The sequence below is a fragment of the Pan paniscus genome, chromosome 19 (genome assembly GCF_029289425.2).
Source record: "Pan paniscus chromosome 19, NHGRI_mPanPan1-v2.0_pri, whole genome shotgun sequence".
Classification (NCBI taxonomy): domain Eukaryota; kingdom Metazoa; phylum Chordata; class Mammalia; order Primates; family Hominidae; genus Pan; species Pan paniscus.
This window is the reverse complement of record NC_073268.2, coordinates 74054531-74073415: the sequence shown is the minus strand read 5'-3', so window position 1 is coordinate 74073415 and position 18885 is coordinate 74054531. Positions and strand designations below refer to the sequence as shown.

The following is an 18885-nucleotide window of genomic DNA, read 5'->3' as shown; positions in this document are numbered from 1 at the left end:
GCCTCCTGGTTTCAAGCGATTCTCCTGCTCCAGCCTCCTGAGTTGCTGAGATTACAGGCACCTGCCACCACGCCCAGCTAAGTTTTGTATTTTTAGTAGAGACGGGGTTTCACCATGTTGGCCAGGCTGGTCTCGAACTCCTGACCTCGTGATTCACCCGCCTCAGCCTCCCAAAGTGCTGGGATTACAGGCGTGAGCTACCGCGCCTGGCCATAATTCAGGTTTTTAAAAATTTTGTTTTAATTAGAGAGTAAAGACATTCTAGAAAAACTTTTTTTTTTTTTTCATTGAGACCAGGCTAGAGTGCAGTGGCACGGTCTCGGCTCACTGCAAGCTCCGCCTCCTGGGTTCACACCATTCTCCTGCCTCAGCCTCACAAGTAGCTGGGACTACAGGTGCCTGCCACCACAACCGGCTAATTTTTTGTATTTTTAGTAGAGACGGGGTTTCACCGTGTTAGCCAGAATGGTCTGAATCTCCCTACCTTGTGATCCACCTGCCTCGGCCTCCGAAAGTGCTGGGATTACAGGCGTGAGCCACTGCGCCCGGCTAGAAAAACTTTTAATTAGAGACACTATAGGTTGGAAGTTAAGAAGATCATGGACTCCGGGGCCAGACTGTTTGGATTCCAAATCGGGCTCTGCCACTGACTATGTGACCCTGTGTAAGTTATTTAATCTCTCTGAGCCTTAGTTTTCTTTTCTGTGAAATGGATGTATTCATTGCTGTACTGTGGGGATTTGATGAGATAATGCATGCCAAGTATATAGAAAATGCATGTACCTACCAAGTGCTCATAGACATTTGCTATAATTATTATTAAATAGTAACTTATGTCTGCTGTAGATAATATAATATGCAAAAGACATGGCCAGGCGCGGTGGCTCATGCCTGTAATCCCAGCACTTTGGGAGGCCTAGGCAGGCAGATTATCAGAGGTCAGGAGTTCGAGACCAGCCTGGCCAACATGGTGAAACCCCATCTTTACTAAAAATACAAAAAATTAGTTTGGCATGGTGACACGCACCTGTAGTCTCAGCTACTCTGGAGGCTGAGGCAGGAGAATCACTTGAACCCGGGAGGCAGAGGTTGCGTAAGCTGAGATCACATCACTGCACTCCAGCCTGGATGACAGAGAGAGACTCCATCTCAAAAAAAAAAAAAAAAAAAGAAAAAAGAAAAAGATATAAAAATCACTGGCAATGCTATTACTTTAATGTTCTTAGTAATCCAGTAATAATGGATTATTTGCATATTTTATTTTTAAATTAATAAATGAGTATCAATCAAAATTTTAGAGGTATACAAGAATCTGTAGTGGAAAAATTTCCTTGATCTATCTCTTATGACCCAGTTCTCCCCAGGGGAAACATATATTATCAGTTTCTTGTGAATCCTTTCGGATTTCATGCACACACACACACACACACACACACACACACCATAATGCACTATAGTAGAGTGACTATACTCATTGTTTTGTATCTTGCATTGTTCCCTTAGGTCTTGGGCTAAAGAGACATATTGAAATCCCTTATTTTTGTTTGTTATCGAATAGCATTATATATAGAGAGGAGGATGCTGATAATGTATCATATTTTCATCAGCCTGCTACGGGTAGACTTGTAGAGTGTTTCCAGTCTTCTGCTGTTAGACTATTACGAGAAATATCCTTATGCCCATACTCAACACAGTTGCAAACATATCATCTGTAGGTAAATTTCATAGAAGTGGAATTCCTGAATCAGTAGGTAGGTGCAAAGTGTGCCTTAGTGTGGAGGGTAAGGGCAGGGGTTGGGAGTTCTGTTTGCAGGACCCACCTCTGCCCATCCTGTGCACTCCTTTCTAATCATGGGTTCCTTGACCCGGATTACCTGGGCATGTTTGGATGCTAAATTGTGGGGCATGGATTGCTGCCTGTCCGGGGACCCAGAGGTGTCTCCTGCTGCTGTCCAGACCTCAGAACTCAGCCTGTTGGGCCTTCAGCCTGACTGCCTATAGGAGAAGCCCAGGGAGGAGCAGCTGACCCCTTTTCCCAAGAAGCTGGGCCTGGTCCAGTATGAGCTCATGCCTGGAGCCAACCCAGCTTCCTTGGCCCTGCACCTGAGTTACCAGTGGCCTCCTTCCTCCAGCGTGGGCCCTTTGACTTGGTAGCATGAACGCGCGTGTTCCTGCCAGCCCAGTGGGGTCCCCTAGAGCTGTGGCACCTGGGAGGGGAGGGGCAGGGGGACAGTAGCCCCCTTAATCCGCTGAGGTTTGATCTCCTCCCAGGCACCTGAGTCGAATATCTTGGCTGAGCCGGTGGCTTTTGTTTATGGAGTGAGGGACTGTTGTGGAAATAGTCCCCAGCCAGCCCAGGTTGTGGTGGAAAACAGTTGGTTGCTCAGGCAACTTGACAACTTCAGTAGGATGGGAAAAAGGTTTTGTGAGGAAACTGCCACTGTTTTGTCTTCTCCTTTGCTTCCTGGACATAAGCACCATCCCTTATACCTCCAGTGGCACCCAGGCACCCCCAGCCTCTCCAGGGGCAACCCTGTCCTTTAGTATTCAATTTAACTCACAGTTATTGAGTTCTTGCTGTGTGCCCAGCTCTGTGCTTGGCTCTAGGGAATATGGAATGGTGATCAAGCCCAATGGATACAGAGTGTTAAATCTGGAATCGGACCTTCTGGGTTCAAATTTCAGCTTGGCCACTTAGCTGTGTGACCTTGAACAAGTTACTCAACCCTTCTACGCCTCATTTTTCTACTATGAAGTGGAAATAGCAGTAGTAATATGCACCTTGTAGAGCTGTAGAGAGGATGAAGAGAGTTAACATGCAATAAGGCACTTTGAGTAGTGGCTAGCATATAAGGAAGCAGGCAATAAGTGTTATCTATTCTCATTATGACTATTATGACCATTATCTTGCTAAGATGAACCAAACAAATGACATGTTTCTCGGCTGAGAAGCCTCATCTTGGATCTTTTTCACTGGAAGGCAGAATTGGCTTCTTGATGGTGCCTTTTGTGGCAGCCACACCTGATATTTGGGCCTCAGGAGCAGAGATGAATGATGATGTCCTTAGGACTGAGGCTCTGGGACCAATTTGTCCACAAGGGACCTCATTCACCTCCTCTGAAACCTCTTGCCCTCGTCCCTGCCCCACATCTCCCATTGGCTACAGACTTGGCCACAAGTGTTGAGGCAGGAGAGAGAAAAATTAGAAAAGAAAAGGTCTTTTTTGAATCGTATTTCTTCTTTTGACTTTTTTTTTGAGACAGAGTCTCACTCTTGCTCAGGCTGGAGTACAGTGGTGTGATCTTGGCTCACTGCAACCTCTGCCTCCTGGTTCAAGTGATTCAAGTGCCTCAGCCTCCCAAGTAGCTGGGATTACAGGCATGCGCCACCACACTGGGCTAATTTTTGTATTTTCAGTAGAGACAGGGTTTTACCATGTTGGCCAGGCTGGTCTCAAACTCCTGACCTCAGATGATCTGCCCGCCTCGGCCTCCCAAAGTGCTGGGATTACAGGCATGAGCCACCAAGCCTGGCCTTTCTTCTGATTTTTAAAGATTAAAAACAATTTTTAAAGGAATGCCCCACCCTTACAGATCTAAGTGATAGGGGTGGGGGTGGCCAAGGCATCATGCCATGCCCAGCCTGCACAGCTCATGGAGTAGCCTTTGGAAGGCAGGGGCTGCCCCCAGCCTCACCCCTGCCGGCAGCTCTGCTGGGTGGGCATGGAAACCAGGTGTCCTGCTTCTCTGGGTGGCAGTGGGGCTTCTTCCTGGCAAAGAGGTTTAGGAGTCCTTTTATCAAATCCTCATGGTTTTGTTTTGTTTTGTTTTTGAGACGGAGTCTTGCTCTGTCACCCAGGCTGGAGTGCAGTGGTACGATCTTGGCTCACTGCAACCTCCACCTCCCAGGTTCAAGCAATTCTCTGCCTCAGCCTCCCGGGTAGCTGGAATTACAGGCACCCACCACCATGCCTGGCTAATTTTTGTATTTTTAGTAGAGACGGTGTTTCACCATTTTGGCCAGGCTGGTCTTGAACTCCTGATCTCGTGATCCACCTGCCTTGGCCTCCCAAAGTGCTGGGATTACAGGCGTGAGCCACCGTGCCCTGCCAAATTCTCATGTTTTACAGATGTAGAAGAGATGAGTGGTCCAGAGAAGTACCCAAGGTCACACAGCAGCGCATGACAGCATTGTCTGTCTCTCCCCTGCTCCTCCTCCTCCTCCCATAAGGTCCAGTGGCCTCTTTTCTTCAATGGCTGTGCCCGAGAGTCCTCTTTGCCCTTCCTAGCTGCCTGGGGGTGGGCACAGGTGTGGCTGCCCAGCAGCTCTGGGGGCCTCGGGAATGAGGCTGGCTTTGTTGCAGCCCCGGCAGCTGTGGCCATTTGGGTCGAGTTTCCATTAAGCCTTTTCCGAGCCTTGGGCAGGAGCAGGAGGCTCAGCGTTTAAAGGTCACCCGGCTTTTGAAGCTGCAGCGACATTAATAGCTTGGGAAGAAAACAAGCCTGTGCAGGGGGCAGGAGGACAAGGCGTCTCTGTCAGGGCTGCCTGAAACACACACACACACACACACACACACACACACACACACACACACACACACCCTGAGAGCGCCTGTCTCTTGCTCTCCTCTTCCCTTCCTTTCACCCCCTTTTGGGGCCTCTTCAGCTCTGAAGCCAAGAAGCTCAGGCAGATTTCCCTGCACCCCACCCGCTCTGAGGTGACAATTGGCCGAGAATGCAGCTGCCCCAGCCCAGCAGCCTCTGCCATTACACACTTGAGGTTTCCGCAGGACTCAACCATGGTTACACAAGCCTCCCAGGGTCATATGACCTCATTCTGGCCCCACTGGCTTTTGCAGCCTGGATTCCTAATGAGACAGAGTGAGCCTGGCCTGCGTGTCCCTATACGGGAAATGAGAGCGCTGGCAAGTGGCTTGTCTTGCAGGCCAGTTCTAATCACTTGGTCGTGGCTTGCACAGAGGCGGTGTTGCAAAGGGTTCTGAGGTTGTGTGTGTTCTGTAGGACAGTAATACCTGGGTGGATTAGTGATGTCTGCCAAGGATGAGGGCTAGAAGGTGGTGGCACATGTGCCAAAGATTTCCCGCCTAGGATTAAATGATTTGACAACTCTGCGGGTCTTGGGTACTAAGACCCCTGAGGCAACTGGGTGGTTCTTCTCCCTTTTAATCAGGCCAAGGGTGGGGGTGGGGCACATTCTTGGGTTCTGAGAGAAAAGCCAATCTGGCCCTTTCCCTGGGAGCTGCCCGGGCCTGAGCTCTGGGACACCACCTAGTGGCCTGGCTTGGCAGCGCCACTGGGCTGTGCCAGATCTTAGGCAAGAAGCAAATCCCTCTGCAGGCAGGCATCACGGCAGTCACAGATGGACGCAGGGTCTGCTCCTTGGTGATTTTCAGAGGAGGGAGCCTGGGGTGCACAGAGACAGAGCTGGTTTGAGGAGTCCTACCCTCCTTCCAGAAGAGTGGCCTCTGGGTGGGACACAGGAAGGTGCTGGCAATTGGGACCTGTGGCTTCCTGTTCTAACTCCCACCTTTCAGGGTTGGGCCCTGGTCCTCCTGGGGGGCAGAATGGAAGGTCAAGTCAGATCTAGGAGGGGGTTAGCCTCCTGCCCCCTGGTGCTGGCACTGGCTTGGAAAGGGGCAGCCTGCCATCAGCCTTGTGTCCACGTCACTGGGCTGCCTTGGCCTCAGACCCCTTGTCTGTGAAGTGAGATAATAACGCATTCCCTTATATATCTTCTAGGTTTGTTGTGAGGAGTAAATGAGTGTGTAGGGGAGAGAGGGCTTTGGAAAATGAAAAGGCCCCCTCCCATTATTGCTGTGAGCCGGAGGAGGAAGGAAAGGGAGAGAAATCCACAGTTACGGCACTCCTCCATCTTTCCTTCCCTTCTTTACTCATTCGCCTAATAAATGTCTATTGACCATGCCAGGCACTGATTCGGGCACTGGGGATACCACAGTGAGTATAGCAAAGCCCCTGCCCTCATGGAGCTTACATTCTAGTGGAGAAGATATCAATGACAAATGTATAATATTCAAGGTGGTCTGTTTCATGAAGAAGACAGGGAAGCCTAAAGGGTTAGGAACACTGGGATGTTGGGGGGTGGACTTGCCACTCTGTTCCCCCTCAAGGTGATGGTTGAGTAGGGACCAGAAGGAAGGGAGCCATGCAGATATGTGGGAGCAGAACGTAGCAGTTGGTGGAAAAAGTAAGTTCAGAGGCCCCTCGGTGGGAGTGTGCTTGGCTCGTTGGTGGACTAGCAAGGATCCAGGTGGCCGCAGAGAGTTAGGCTCTGTCTGTATGTGTGCGTGCACATTTGACAGCGAGGTGTCATGGGCAGGACCATGTGGGTTGGCCACAGTAAAGCTCTGGGTATTCTGGGGACATGGGTGCCATTGGGAGGCATGGAGCAGAGGAAGGGCATGACCCCTGTGATGAGGGGTCTCTAGGCCAACATGTGGGAGGCAGGGAGCTAGGGAGGGTGTGGTAGCTGTGGAGGTGGTAAGGAGTGGCCAGATTCAGAAATCATTTGGAAGACGGGGAAGACAGGCTTCGCCATAGATTGGACATAGAGTATAAGAGAATGAGAGCACTCCAAGATGACTCCAAAGGTTTTGGCCGGAGCCAGGGAGAGTTGCCATTAACAGAGATGGAGAAGGCAGGGGAGGAGCAGGTTGGGGTCGGAGGGAATCACAGGTCGGATGGATCCATGTTGTTGGAGCTGCTGTTGGATGTCCAAGTGGAGGCAGCAAGAAGGCTGTATGAGTGTGGAGTTGAGGGGAGTGCCCATGAGAGGTCGGAGCACATGAGAGCCAGTGTTCAGTATGCAGATGGTATTCCAAGCCATGGGGCTGGATGAGATTGCTCAGGGAGTGAGTCTAGCCTGGGAAAAGGTCCCAGGCCTGTGCCCCAAGCCACAGCAGCCTGTGTCACTGGTGCTTATTATACGCCAGGTACCCGTGTACGTTCTATTAATACTCCTTCCCTATGTCTACAAATGAGGGAGCTGAGGTGCAAAGAAATGAAACAATTTCCCCAAGTCACACAGCCTTACTCAGGTCACAAAGTGCACCCGGGACTCTGGCTCCCCAGCTCTCACAGCCCCCATGCAGACCCTCGCTGGCCCTGATGTACCAGGCAGGAGGCTGGCTGGGATGACCTTGGGCAAGGCCAGATGAACTGCACTGGGGCAGCTTGCCCACCTCCGTGGGCCAAGCCGGGAGTGACTCAGGCCTTGGCTGTGTGCTTATGCTAGGAGAGGAGGTTGGCTGTTTGCCTCCCCTGCCAGGCCTGGATTCCTTCACAGGGGAGGTGGAGGGCCACTGTGATCCTGGCTTCCTGGGACCTGGAGGAGGACAGGTGTGGGGTTTCTGCTTCCCAGTCTCCAGGTCATCCACAACCATGAGTTCAGGGGAGCCTTTGAGTCAGCCTCCGAGAGGTCTGATGAGCCCAGTGGGTTGTTTGCTTCCTTTTTCAGAAGCCAGTCAGGGGTTATGTCCCTCTGTTTCCCTGCCAGTGCTCAGCAGCTGGGGTTCTGAGAGGTGGTATGGTTTCTCCAAGGTCACAGAGCCAGCTCTGGAGCAGAGCCAAGAGACCTTGCTACCATGCTGTCTGGGTCATGTTTCCTGTGCTGAAATGTCCTCTGGGCTGTGCCCAGTCTCCTGAGCCTGGGGCACACATGGCTGAATTTCTTATGCTCCTTGGCTCATAGCCCTGTGAGCCTTACTTGGCATTTTTTGCCTCTTAGGAAGTGGGTTCCTATTCTGGCCTCTCCACATACTGGCTGTGTGACTTTGGGCAATTTACCCAACCTCTCTGAACTGGTTCCCACAGCTATGAAATGGAGACAGCAACACCTGTCTCATGGAGTTATAATAAAGATTAAATGTGAAAGCACCTGGCACAGGCTCGTAAACCTGTCGCCTACTTGCTTTAATCCTTTCGTGTATTTTAAACTGCTTTTCATTTGAGTAGTGCTAGTTGCAAAAGGCAGCCTGGCATAGACAGCTCTGACCCTGCTCCCAGGCACACCACAGCCATGGCCTCAGACTCTGCCCTGAGCTTAGCCAGGGGGAGAGAGGGACAGTGCTCTGAGAATTGGGGGCCTCTATAGTCCACCTGGTTCTAACTATAGGCAGCCTGGGAGTCTCTGAGACCTTATAGAGTCCTGTGGAAATGGTACTTCTGTTAATCAAAATGCTTCCCGTTACTGCTTCCTTGTGTTTCCCATTACTGTTTCTGAGCCACTCTCCTCATCCACAGAACCACCCTTTGATAGAAAAGTCTAGACTTTGCCTTTACTCGCTGTGTGTCCTCGGGCAACTCCCTCCTAGACTTGGGTCTCAGGCTCTTCACCTGTAATGTGAGGCAGGGTGTGGGGCTGGGCTGGAGTTGTCAGTCCTTTACATTTTGTGGTCCCCACAAGGATGCTTTCAAAGCTTTGCACTTGGGCCAAATGGAAGCGGCTGCTTGAGCTGCTGTGTCTCCAGTTGCCCAGGCCAGCCCAGCCTCCCCTGGGGCCATGAGGATCAATATTTCCTTACAGAGGGCTGAAAGAATTCCAGGGATTGACATCCAGGTGCTGGGGAAGCCCCCCCTAGAATCTCCCTACCCCATCCCCCCTGTGAGGGCAGCTTGGCCAGTTTACCCACTGCTCCTGGCTCTTTACCAGCCTCCTGGGGCAATGATAACTCGAACGCAGCATAGCCACGTTCTAGGCAGTGTGCTGAGGATTATCTTATTTCATTCCCATTGAAACCCCCTAAGGGATACATCCAGATGAGGGCATAGGGCCACGGAGAGGATGGGAGACTTGTCTGAGGTCCCACAGCTGGGGAGTGCGGAGGCCTTGTCTGAACTGGTGCGTGTTCCCTATAAGTGGCAAGAGTGCGAGGCTTCTGGAGCTTCTCAACACTCAGAGAGGCCCAGAACCCGAGGGAGCTGTCCAGAGGGCTGCTAATGGGGAAAATGTCGGTCTTGCCATCTTCTTTCTTCCTCCCCTGGGGGTGGCCCAGGTCATCTTTCTCCGAGGGGTTGCCTTTGGCAGAGTGAGACCTGGGTCCCTCCATCTCTGTTAGTAAATTACTGGAGGGGCAGAGAAATGATGGCTTTACTCCAGAAGGCCTTAACACAAGTCACTGACCCCTGTGTGTGATGACACTAGGACAGCAGACAGTAGCCCAAGGCATCAGCTTCTGGGGCCTCCTGGCCCTGAGGTCTGTGTTAGAGGCTTGAGGGCAGGTCCCCAGAGCCCAGGACAAAGGCAGCTGTCAGGGTGGAGCCCTGCCTCGGAGGGCATTTTGGCCGAGGCGAAGCTGCATACTCTTCTGATGTGTGTGGGTTGGTGGGAGATGTGGGTGTAGGGGTGTTGGGGTGTCTAAAGCCAGCTATGGGAAGCCATGTCATACTTGGCTACCTTCCTATGTTCCTTCTCACAGCAAAACTCTTGGACTGATCATTTGAAGTCACCCCTCTGTGTCTTCTTGTGAAATGGCTTGGGCGTCTCTGGGCTCTGACTTGCTCATCTGGGAAGAGATGGGGTAGAGGGAGTTGGATTATAAATCATGCTTCACTCAGTCAACAGAATGCTACTCAGGCACTAAAAATGATGGCGTAGCCCTACGTATTCTGACATGGGAAGATGGCCACAATATCTTATTATGTGGAAAAAACTAGTTGCATAGAATTTATGGTTTGATTACATTTTAGTAAAATAAATTCATTTATGGTGGTATATGCAAAGAAAAAATAATGCCGGGCGCAGTGGCTCACGCCTGTAATCCCAGCACTTTGGGAGGCTGAGGCAGGTGGATCACTTGAGGCCAGGAGGTTGAGACCAGCCTGGCCAACATGGTAAAACCCCATTTCCATTAAAAATACAAAAATTAGCCCCAGGCGTGGTGGCACGTGCCTGTAGTCCCAGCTACTCAGGAGGCTGAGATGGGAGACTTGCTTGAACCTGGAAGGTGGAGGTTGCGGTGAGCCAAGATCACACCACTGCACTCCGGCCTGGGCTAGAGCCAGACTCTGTCTCAAAAAGAAAAAAAGAAAAAGAAACAGAAAAGAAAAAATCGAGATGTAGACACACTAAAGTGTGAACAGATTTTCTCAGGGGTTGATGTACTCACAAAAACATCTTGGCCAGACGTTGAAGCTCATGCCTGTAATCCCAGCACTTTGGGAGACCAAGGTGGGCAGATCACCTGATGTCAGGAGTTTGAGAACAGCCTGACCAACATGGCAAAACCCCATCTGTATTAAAAATACAAAAAAAAAAAAAAAAAAAAAAAAAAGCCAGGCTTGGTGGCGTGTACCTGTAGTCCCAGCTACTCGAGAGGCTGAGGCAGGAGAATTGCTTGAACCTGGGAGGCAGAGGTTGCAGTGAACCAAGATCACAGCACTGCACTCCAGCCTGGGCAACAAAGTGAGACCGAAAAAAAAAAAAAAAATTTCTATATCAGCTGTTAAGATTGTGACTCCAAATCCTAGAAAAGTGAAAACAAGTTTGCACCTGTTTCATCAAACTCAAGGATATTATTTGATGGAATTGTCCCTTAAAATAAAGCTGCCACTGTCAGAAGTTGGTGTTTTTAGGCGCATTCCATTCCCAGTGGTCTGTGCTAACAGAAATGCAACCTTGGCAGTGATTTACATGCCTGGGTTTGAGTGGGCCGGGCGGTTTTCTGTGGCAGATTAAGGTCCCTCATTGTGCTTGATTTTCAGTTCCACCTATACATGTTGCCAGGACTCTGTGCTGACCCTGGGGGCTGAGGGACACACATTGGCTGGGGCAGGGGAACTGGGCTTGGTGGGGATAAGAACAGAATTTATGGCCGGGCACGGTGGCTCACGCCTGTAATCCCAGCACTTTGGGAGGCTGAGGCGGGCAGATCACGAGGTCAGGAGATCGAGACCATCCTGGCTAACATGGTGAAACCCTGTCTCTACTAAAAATACAAAAAAAAAAAATTAGCCGGGCGTGGTGGCGGGTGCCTGTAGTCCCAGCTACTCGGGAGGCTGAGGCAGGAGAATGGCGTGAACCTGGGAGGCGGAGTTTGCAGTGAACCGAGATCGCGCCACTGCACTCCAGCCTGGGTGACAGAGTGAGACTCCCTCTCAAAAAAAACAAAACAAAACAAAAAAAAACAACAGAATTTATGATGTATATGGTTTCTCAAGACGACTTTGAGAAAAAACTTCTAGAATTTTAAAAAATATGTAAGGACACTGAGTGTTCCATAAGAACAAACGTGTCTGTGATATAAATAAAACATGTCGGCCTGACATTGGGGTAAGGAAAATGAAGTCCAGGAGTTGACAATGGCCTTGCATCTCTCTTTTGGGCTGGTGCTTCTCAGGGGAATGGACTGAGTTTTAGGGCCTGACATGAGTTTTCCAAGAGTGGGAACTGGGCCTCCCCTATTAGCCCGAGGCTCTGCAAGGATGGAACCCTGTTTCCTCTCTCAGGCTGGAAGCTCCCGGTGACACTGGAGGGTCCCGCTTCTCATCACTGCTGTCCCCTGGGTTCGATGGAGCTCTGCACAAGATTCCTGCCCTGGTGGTGGGACCACAATGTTGGGGCAGTGACGTGGGAAGATGAGAACAGGGACTAGAGATCAGAGAGGCAGGACATCTTTAAAGAGCCCCTCCTGCCTCACTCAGGTCTTCAGGGGTCTTTGGCAGTATGTGTAATGGTAGAGACCAGTGACTTGGGGGCCATATGTCCCAGATTCAAATCCTGGCTCCTCCACTAACTCAGCGTCTATACCTCACTTTTCCCATCTGCAACATGGGGATACTAGCACATACCTTACAGTATTGTCATGAGTTGGCCCACATAGAGCACTTAGGATGGCACCTGCCTGGGTCGGAGGAATCCCTTGCTAACTGGTAGCTGTCCTGTGCTAGTAAAGAACTGTGGGGGTTTCATTACTGAAGCCGGGGAGAAAGCATGAGGAAGAAGCAAGTCTCCCTTGCCCGTGGTAGGGGTCGCGGCTCCCTGCCCTCATTTCTTAGTAGCCCTTGGCCGCCACCCTGAGCTCATGTTTTGTTAGCCTCGGCCCTGACTCCATCTCTTTCGGTTTCAGGTGGGACCATCCGTGAAGCCGGTGCCAGGATGCACCGGGGGTGTGGATGACCGGCCGCCCAGCCCCAGCACGGCCCGGTCCCGCATGCCACCGCCCCGCGAGGACCGCTCTCCAAGGGCCGCCCGGGGCCCCGCGCCTGTACTCTCCTAACCCGGAGCTCTCGGCAGCCCATTGCTGCCTGGCTACCCGGGGCGGAGGAGGCGCAGGAGTGAGCTGCCCGAGACCGCAGGGCAAGCAAGCGGCTGACGGCGGAAAGACCCTGGGGAAGGGGCTTTGCAGCCGGCTAGAAACATTTTCCCCAAGCGGCTCCGCAAAATGACCAGCCTGTTCCGCCGGAGCAGCAGCGGCAGCGGCGGGGGTGGCACCGCCGGGGCGCGCGGGGGCGGGGGAGGCACGGCCGCCCCCCAGGAGCTCAACAACAGCCGGCCTGCCCGCCAGGTGCGCCGCCTGGAGTTCAACCAGGCCATGGACGACTTCAAGACCATGTTCCCCAACATGGATTACGACATCATCGAATGCGTGCTGCGCGCCAACAGCGGCGCTGTGGACGCCACCATCGACCAGCTGCTGCAGATGAACCTGGAGGGCGGTGGCGGCGGCGGCGGCGGCGTCTATGAGGACAGCTCCGACTCGGAGGACAGCATCCTCCCGGAGGTAGGGGCGCAGCCCGGGTAATTCCAACCACCACTGGAGGACAGCATCCCCCCGGAGGTAGGGGCACGGCCCGGGTAATTCCAACCACCACTGGAACCTCTAAGAGAACCTGGGTTACTCCGCTGTCTGGGTTCTAATTAGCAAGCAGCCTTACTTCCCCTAGGGAAAAGTACCATCCGTCAGTCACCTTATTTTATGGGCAGAAATGATGCAGTCGTTCAACAAACACTGAGCACCCACTCAGTGGTGTGCGAGACGTGGCACTAGACCCTGAGTCAGGAGGCATCAGAATCAAGGTGCTTGTTAAAAATGCAGGTGCCTGGGCCCCACCCCAACATACTGAACTCCACTTCCAGGCGTAGAGTCCACTAGTGGCCAAGTCAGACCAAATTTCTGCCCTCCTGGAGCTCACAGTCCAGTGTGGACTAGAAGCGCGAGTCGGGTACTGACGGCCAGAATGGTAAGTGCTCGATGGAGACGTGGAAGCAGCAGAAAAGAGTGACTTCCCAGAGGAAGCGATGGCTAAGCCGAAACCCTAAGCTGAGACCCAAAGGAAGAGTGAAGCCGGGGGAAGGGTGTGCAGGCAAAGGGAACAGCTTGTGCAGAGGCTGGGAGGTGAAATAGTGCCTCACTGGCTAGGGAACTGGCAGCAGGACCATCTGTCAGGGTCCTAGAGTGAGAGGAGATCAATGAGGTTGACAAAGCCCTGACGCTGAGAAAAAGAGTGCGGCTGGGGCCGGGCGAGGTGGCTCATGCCTGTAATCCCAGCACTTTGGGAGGCCGAGGCGGGCGGATCATGAGGTCAGGAGTTCAAGACCGGCCTGGCCAATATGGTGAAACCCCATCTCTACTAAAAATACAAAAATTAGCCAGGCGTGGTGGTGTGCACCTGTAGTCCCAGCTACTCAGGAGGCTGAGGCAGGAGAATCGCCTGAACCCGGGAGGCAGAGGTTGCAGTGAGCCGAGATCATGCCACTACACTCCAGCCTGGGTGACAGAACAAGGCTCTGTCTCAAAAAAAAAAAAAAAAGAAAAGAAAAGAAAAAGAGTGCGGCTGTATCCTGGGAGCATAGCCACGGAAAGGGAGTGAGGAATCAGACTTGCCAGTTAAATCCCTCTGACTGTGGCCTGATGGAAACAGTAGTGAGCCATAGCCAAGCAGTCTCTCCAGGGAAGTGGCTGGAGAGAGGGGACCTGCATACTGCATCAGTACCCACCTGCTGGAGGTTGTGAGTCCTTTCCAGTCCCACCCAAGTTCAGTGGACATCTGGCCACCCAGTACCAGCAGAGCCTGAGGTGTTTGGTGCAGAAGGGTGAGGCACACAGAGCCTGTTAATCAGAGCGGTGTTGTCCACAGGGCCATCTGGGACATGCAGCCATGGACAAGACCAGGACCCAGCAGGATTTAACTCCACTCTTTATTGAGTCCCGACCCGTGCCAGGCATCATCCTAAGTGCTATAGATGTATCATATCTTCTTTTTTTGTTTTTTTTTTGTTTGTTTGTTTTTTTGAGACAGAGTCTTGCTCTGTCGCCCAGGCTGGAGTGCAATGGCGCGATCTCGGTTCACTGCAACCTCCAACTCCCAGGTTCAAGCGATTCTTCTGCCTCAGCCTCTCCAGTAGCTGGGACCACATGCATGTGCCATCATGACTGGCTAATTTTGTAGTTTTAGTAGAGATGGGGTTTCACCATGTTGGCCAGGCTGGTCTCGAACTCCTGACCTCAGGTGATCTGCCCGCCTCGGCCTCCCAAAGTATTGGGATTACAGGCATGAGCCACTGCACCTGGCCCGATGTGTCATCTCTTCTAATCCTCACAAACTTTGTGCTGTGGCATTATTATTACCCTTGTTCATCAGCCATCCTGCAGGGCGAAGTCTCCTTGCTTTTCCTCCTTAGTGGGTGCTGCTGAGACTTCCCCTAGAGGTGGAAAAGCTCTGTTGGCAAAGACATCTGGCTCATCCCTGTGTCATCTGCAGCACCCAGGACAATCCACGCACATAGCAAGCACTCAGGGAGTGTTTGTTGAATGAGTACGTGTTGCTGCTGTCTTTGTACAGTTTTCTATTCTCTCTCTCCTTGGGAGACCACTCCTTTGATCTACTTGGAGTAGGTGGGGGAAGGAATATTGGAAAATATGGATCCTCTTTGTAGAAAGAAGGAGAGAGAGAGAGTGAGAGTATGCGTATGTATGTGTGTGTCTGCAGATACAGTTGACCATTGAACAATGCAGGGGTTGGGGCAGTGAATCCTCCCCATGCAGTCAAAAATCCACTTTTTAATATAACTTTTGATTTTCCCAGAAATTGACTGCTAATAGCCTATCGTTGACCTCAAGCCTTAACTCAAGCCTTAACATAAACAGTCGACTAACATATATTTTGTGTGTTGTATGTATCATATACTGTATTCCTACAATAAAGTAAGCTAGAGACAAGAAAATGTTAAGAAAATCATAAGCAAGACAAAATATATTTTCCATTCATTAAGTGGAAGTAGATCATCGTAAAGGGCTTCATCCTCATCTTCTCACATTGAGTAGGCTGAGGAGGAGGGACAGGAGGGGTTGGTTTTGCTGTCTCAGGGGTGGTGGAGGTGGAAGAAAATCTGCCTATAAGTGGACCCACGCAGTTCAAACTCTTGTTATTCGAGAGTCAACTGTATATGCTTTAAGTGTGAACTGGAAAGAAAGCTCTCTGCAAGCTCTGACCCTTTCTGCAGTCTGATTTGCCCTGACAGTCTGGCAGGTAGGGTAGTATTTTCTCCTTTGTCCACGGCCCCCACAGTCCTATATACCTCTGCAAGGCTTCACCACCCCCTAGGTAGGCCCTTGCTGTGTGTGCACTTCTGTTTTTCTAAGAATCTTGCTCTCCAAATTGAGCCCCCTCCCGGTACCCCTCCCCTCCCTTGGCAGTCTCCCCAACCCCCCACCTTTGGAACTCTGCCTGGGCCCATAGGCAGGCAGCTCCTGAGCCAGCGGAAAGTGCTTCGGAAAATTTATGAGCCACAGCTGGAATGACAATAACTGCTGACTGGAAAAAAAAAACCCTTTCTGGGGACTGATGGATGGTGGGCTGGCCCGAGGGGTATCCTTGCCATGGAGAAATATCTCCTGTCAGATAAATGGCCTAGACCCTGCCCCCTGGAGCACCTGGCAGGCATCCATCACCCACAATGAGTTAAGCCAGGAGGCTGCAGAGCCCAAAAACTTCAGCACCTTTAGAGCCAGAAGAACAACCTCTTTGTGGCGGTGGCAGTGGGAGGGAGAGGCCAGGGAGGCCAGCAGTGCTGCTGGGGTTACTCTCCTTGGGACTCGGGCCCTGCATTCTGGAGCTTGCCTGGCCGGCCGCCTGCCTTCTCTGTGTTTCCCAAGTCCTCTCCAGGAGGCTCTGATGAACGTCTGTCTGGTCTTGCTGCCCTGGGAGGCTGCACAGAGGAGCAGGAGGGGGCCTCCTGGTGTGGCTGGGGAGGGCTGATTGCCCTGAGTCTGGGGGGCTGACTGCCACTAGCCACGGTCAGGGGAAACCCCAAGCAGCTTCCTTTAGGGGACAGTTTCTACTGCGCTCTCCTCCCCTCCTCACCCACCTCACTCTGACCCATATCAGTGGGAACAGCCCAGGCCAGCCACTGAGACCCACCACTGCTGGCCTCAAGGCCGCAGCCCAGAGCCCTATCCCTCAGAGAAGAGGGGTCTGGGAAACAGGGTGCCTGGGCTGGGGGACAGCAGCAGCAAGTTCTCAGAATGCACCAGGTACCTGCTGGGTCACTGTCCTGTGCCAGGCACCAGAGAGTCGCCAGGGAACAGGAGCAGCGCTTACAGTGTTCTCTCTCTTTTTTCCTTTCTTGTGGAAATTTGGGGTAAGCAGAGCAGTGGCCTGCCAAGCGATACATTCTTCCTTTCCTGCAAAAGCATCTGTTTAAATACTTTCGGCCTCAAAGGAAAGAACGTGAGTGCATTCCAGGGCGGGAGGCCTCCTCGGGTTTAGCTAGCTATGTAAGCGCAGAGCACTGCAGAGTGCACGTGTGCATGTGTGTGCATGTGCGCGCGTGTGTGTATGTGTGCTCACATGCACAGGCTCACTTCCCTACCCACCAGGTGCCCCTGGGAGGCTGTGTGTGCTGGGCATGGCTGGTCTCAACAGCAGAGATGTACCAGTGCAGCCTGGCCCAGCCCAGGCTTATACAGGCAGCATTATTATGGTGACTTCTGCAAACTCACTTGAGGTCGGGGGCTCTGGGGCACCTGAGATTCACAGCCTCTGAGCTCCTCCCATATTCTTTGATCTTGGAGGAGATGGGAACAGAGTTGTGGGGAGTGAGTGGGAGGCGAAGGTGTAGGCCAGGTTGGGCTGTGTGGTGAGGGATCTCCCAGTCAGGGGCCGCCTCCTATGGTGGATCACTTGAGGTCAGGAGTTCAAGACCAGCCTGGCCAACATGGTGAAACCCCATCTCTACTAAAAATACAAAGATTAGCCAGGGGTGGTGGCGCACGCCTGTAATTCCATCTACTTGGGAGGCCGAGGCAGGAGAACATATACTTTGATGTCTGCGGAGTGTGCCAGAACTGGAGGGTCAGAGGTAGCCATGTGTTTAGCTGCCCCAAACTCCTCTATGGGCTTCTGGGGAAGAATCTAAGTCGGTCAGTGGAGCAGGACCCCAGACTTTGCCCAGTCCTTGGCCTCTCCCTGGCCCTCTTCTTGGCTCCTGGATAAAGACAAGAGCTTGGGAAGGAGAGCAGGCATCCCGGGCACTCCCCTTGCTACTCTCCGCCCTGAGAGTCCAACCTGAGTGTGCAGCCAGTGTGCCTGAAGGGGGGACCCTTGTGGTCCAAGTTGAAGACTCAGTTCTAAAAAGCGTGTGGCTTTTGCCATGTCACTTAGCCTCGGCCTCAGTTTCCTTCTGTGTCAAATGGGGTAATGAGCCATATCCTACAGCGCCAGGTTGTTCGAGGTTAAGATGAGATCAGAGACGTGGAGGTACTTTGAGAGAAGGTATGAATGATGTTATCATCAAAGAATAGCATGGGTACAGGAGCACATGAGTCACACGCGTGCAGCTCGGTGGAGTTTCACAGTGCGAATATTCCACATTATCAGCACCAGCTCAATAACCATCATCCCCAGAACCTGGAGTCTCCCTGGTATCTGTTCCCACCCTTACCCGCTCCACAGAGGGCACACCGCCCTGACCCTTACCACTGTGTATTTGTTTCTGCCTGTATTTGAACTGCACATGGAGGGAGAATGCTGCTGTGAACATTCTTTTGGGGACATATACTTTGATGTCTGTGGAGTTGCCAGAACTGGAGGGTCAGAGGTAGCCATGTGTTTAGCTTTTTCAAAAAGGCAGTTTTCTAAAGTGGTGATTGTATCGATTTACACTCCCACTAGCAACACACAGGGTTCCTTTATTATACCTGCCCTCCCACACTTGATTTTGTCTGAATGGTATTTAAATTCAAGGAGGGATGATTAATATTTCTTTCTCTGTTGCCTCTGATTTAGATCTTGGAAAGGACTTTGGAACCCGATAGCTCGGATGAAGAGCCCCCGCCTGTGTACTCCCCGCCAGCCTACCACATGCACGTGTTCGACCGGCCCTACCCTCTGGCTCCCCCGACTCCGCCTCCCCGGTGAGAATCTGTCATGTCTCAGAGCACAGGGTGGCAGGGAAGAGGATCAGTGGCTGGGGCTGTGTACAAACAACAGGAAACTTGGCTGGACCGCTCAGTATATTCTCAAAGAACAGGCTTCTACTGCAGCAAGAGACATTTTAGCTAGATACCAAGGAGAACTTGCAAAATGTAAGGACTGCAAGAGCAAACATTTCCTAAATTCCTACTCTAGGCTAGGCGGTATGTCTCGTACCATATGGGACACAGAGTTAAGTAAAGCTCAGCCTCTGCTTTCTGGGAGCTTATAGTCAAGGGAGATGCCAGAGTAGGAATGACAAACAGTGAATGTGTATTGACACTTCCCCTCCCAAGCCCACAGCAAACATGGCTGATTCATCACTGTGCTCTTTCCTGCTGAGTCAAGACAGAGCCTCAGATCCTCCTTAACACAGAACACAGCATTCCCAGCCAGTCATCAGTAATTGATGGAATGGCTAGCTGCCATCCTTGG

General features: G+C 51.9%; 1 protein-coding gene across 6 annotated transcripts in view; it reads left to right on the top strand.

Moving 5' to 3' along the window:
• Nucleotides 1–18885, top strand: part of CUEDC1 (CUE domain containing 1) — a 94592-nt gene that overhangs the window by 58102 nt on the left and 17605 nt on the right. For all 6 annotated transcript variants that reach the window (XR_004667264.3, XR_004667265.3, XM_034942542.3 and 3 more), the window contains exons 2-3: nt 12105–12758; nt 18265–18392. Coding sequence is in view for 4 of the 6 variants with exons in the window: in XM_034942542.3 (XP_034798433.2) it covers nt 12420–12758; nt 18265–18392 (467 nt within the window). In the remaining 2 variants the exon portion in view is untranslated. The remainder of the gene's footprint in view (nt 1–12104; nt 12759–18264; nt 18393–18885) is intronic.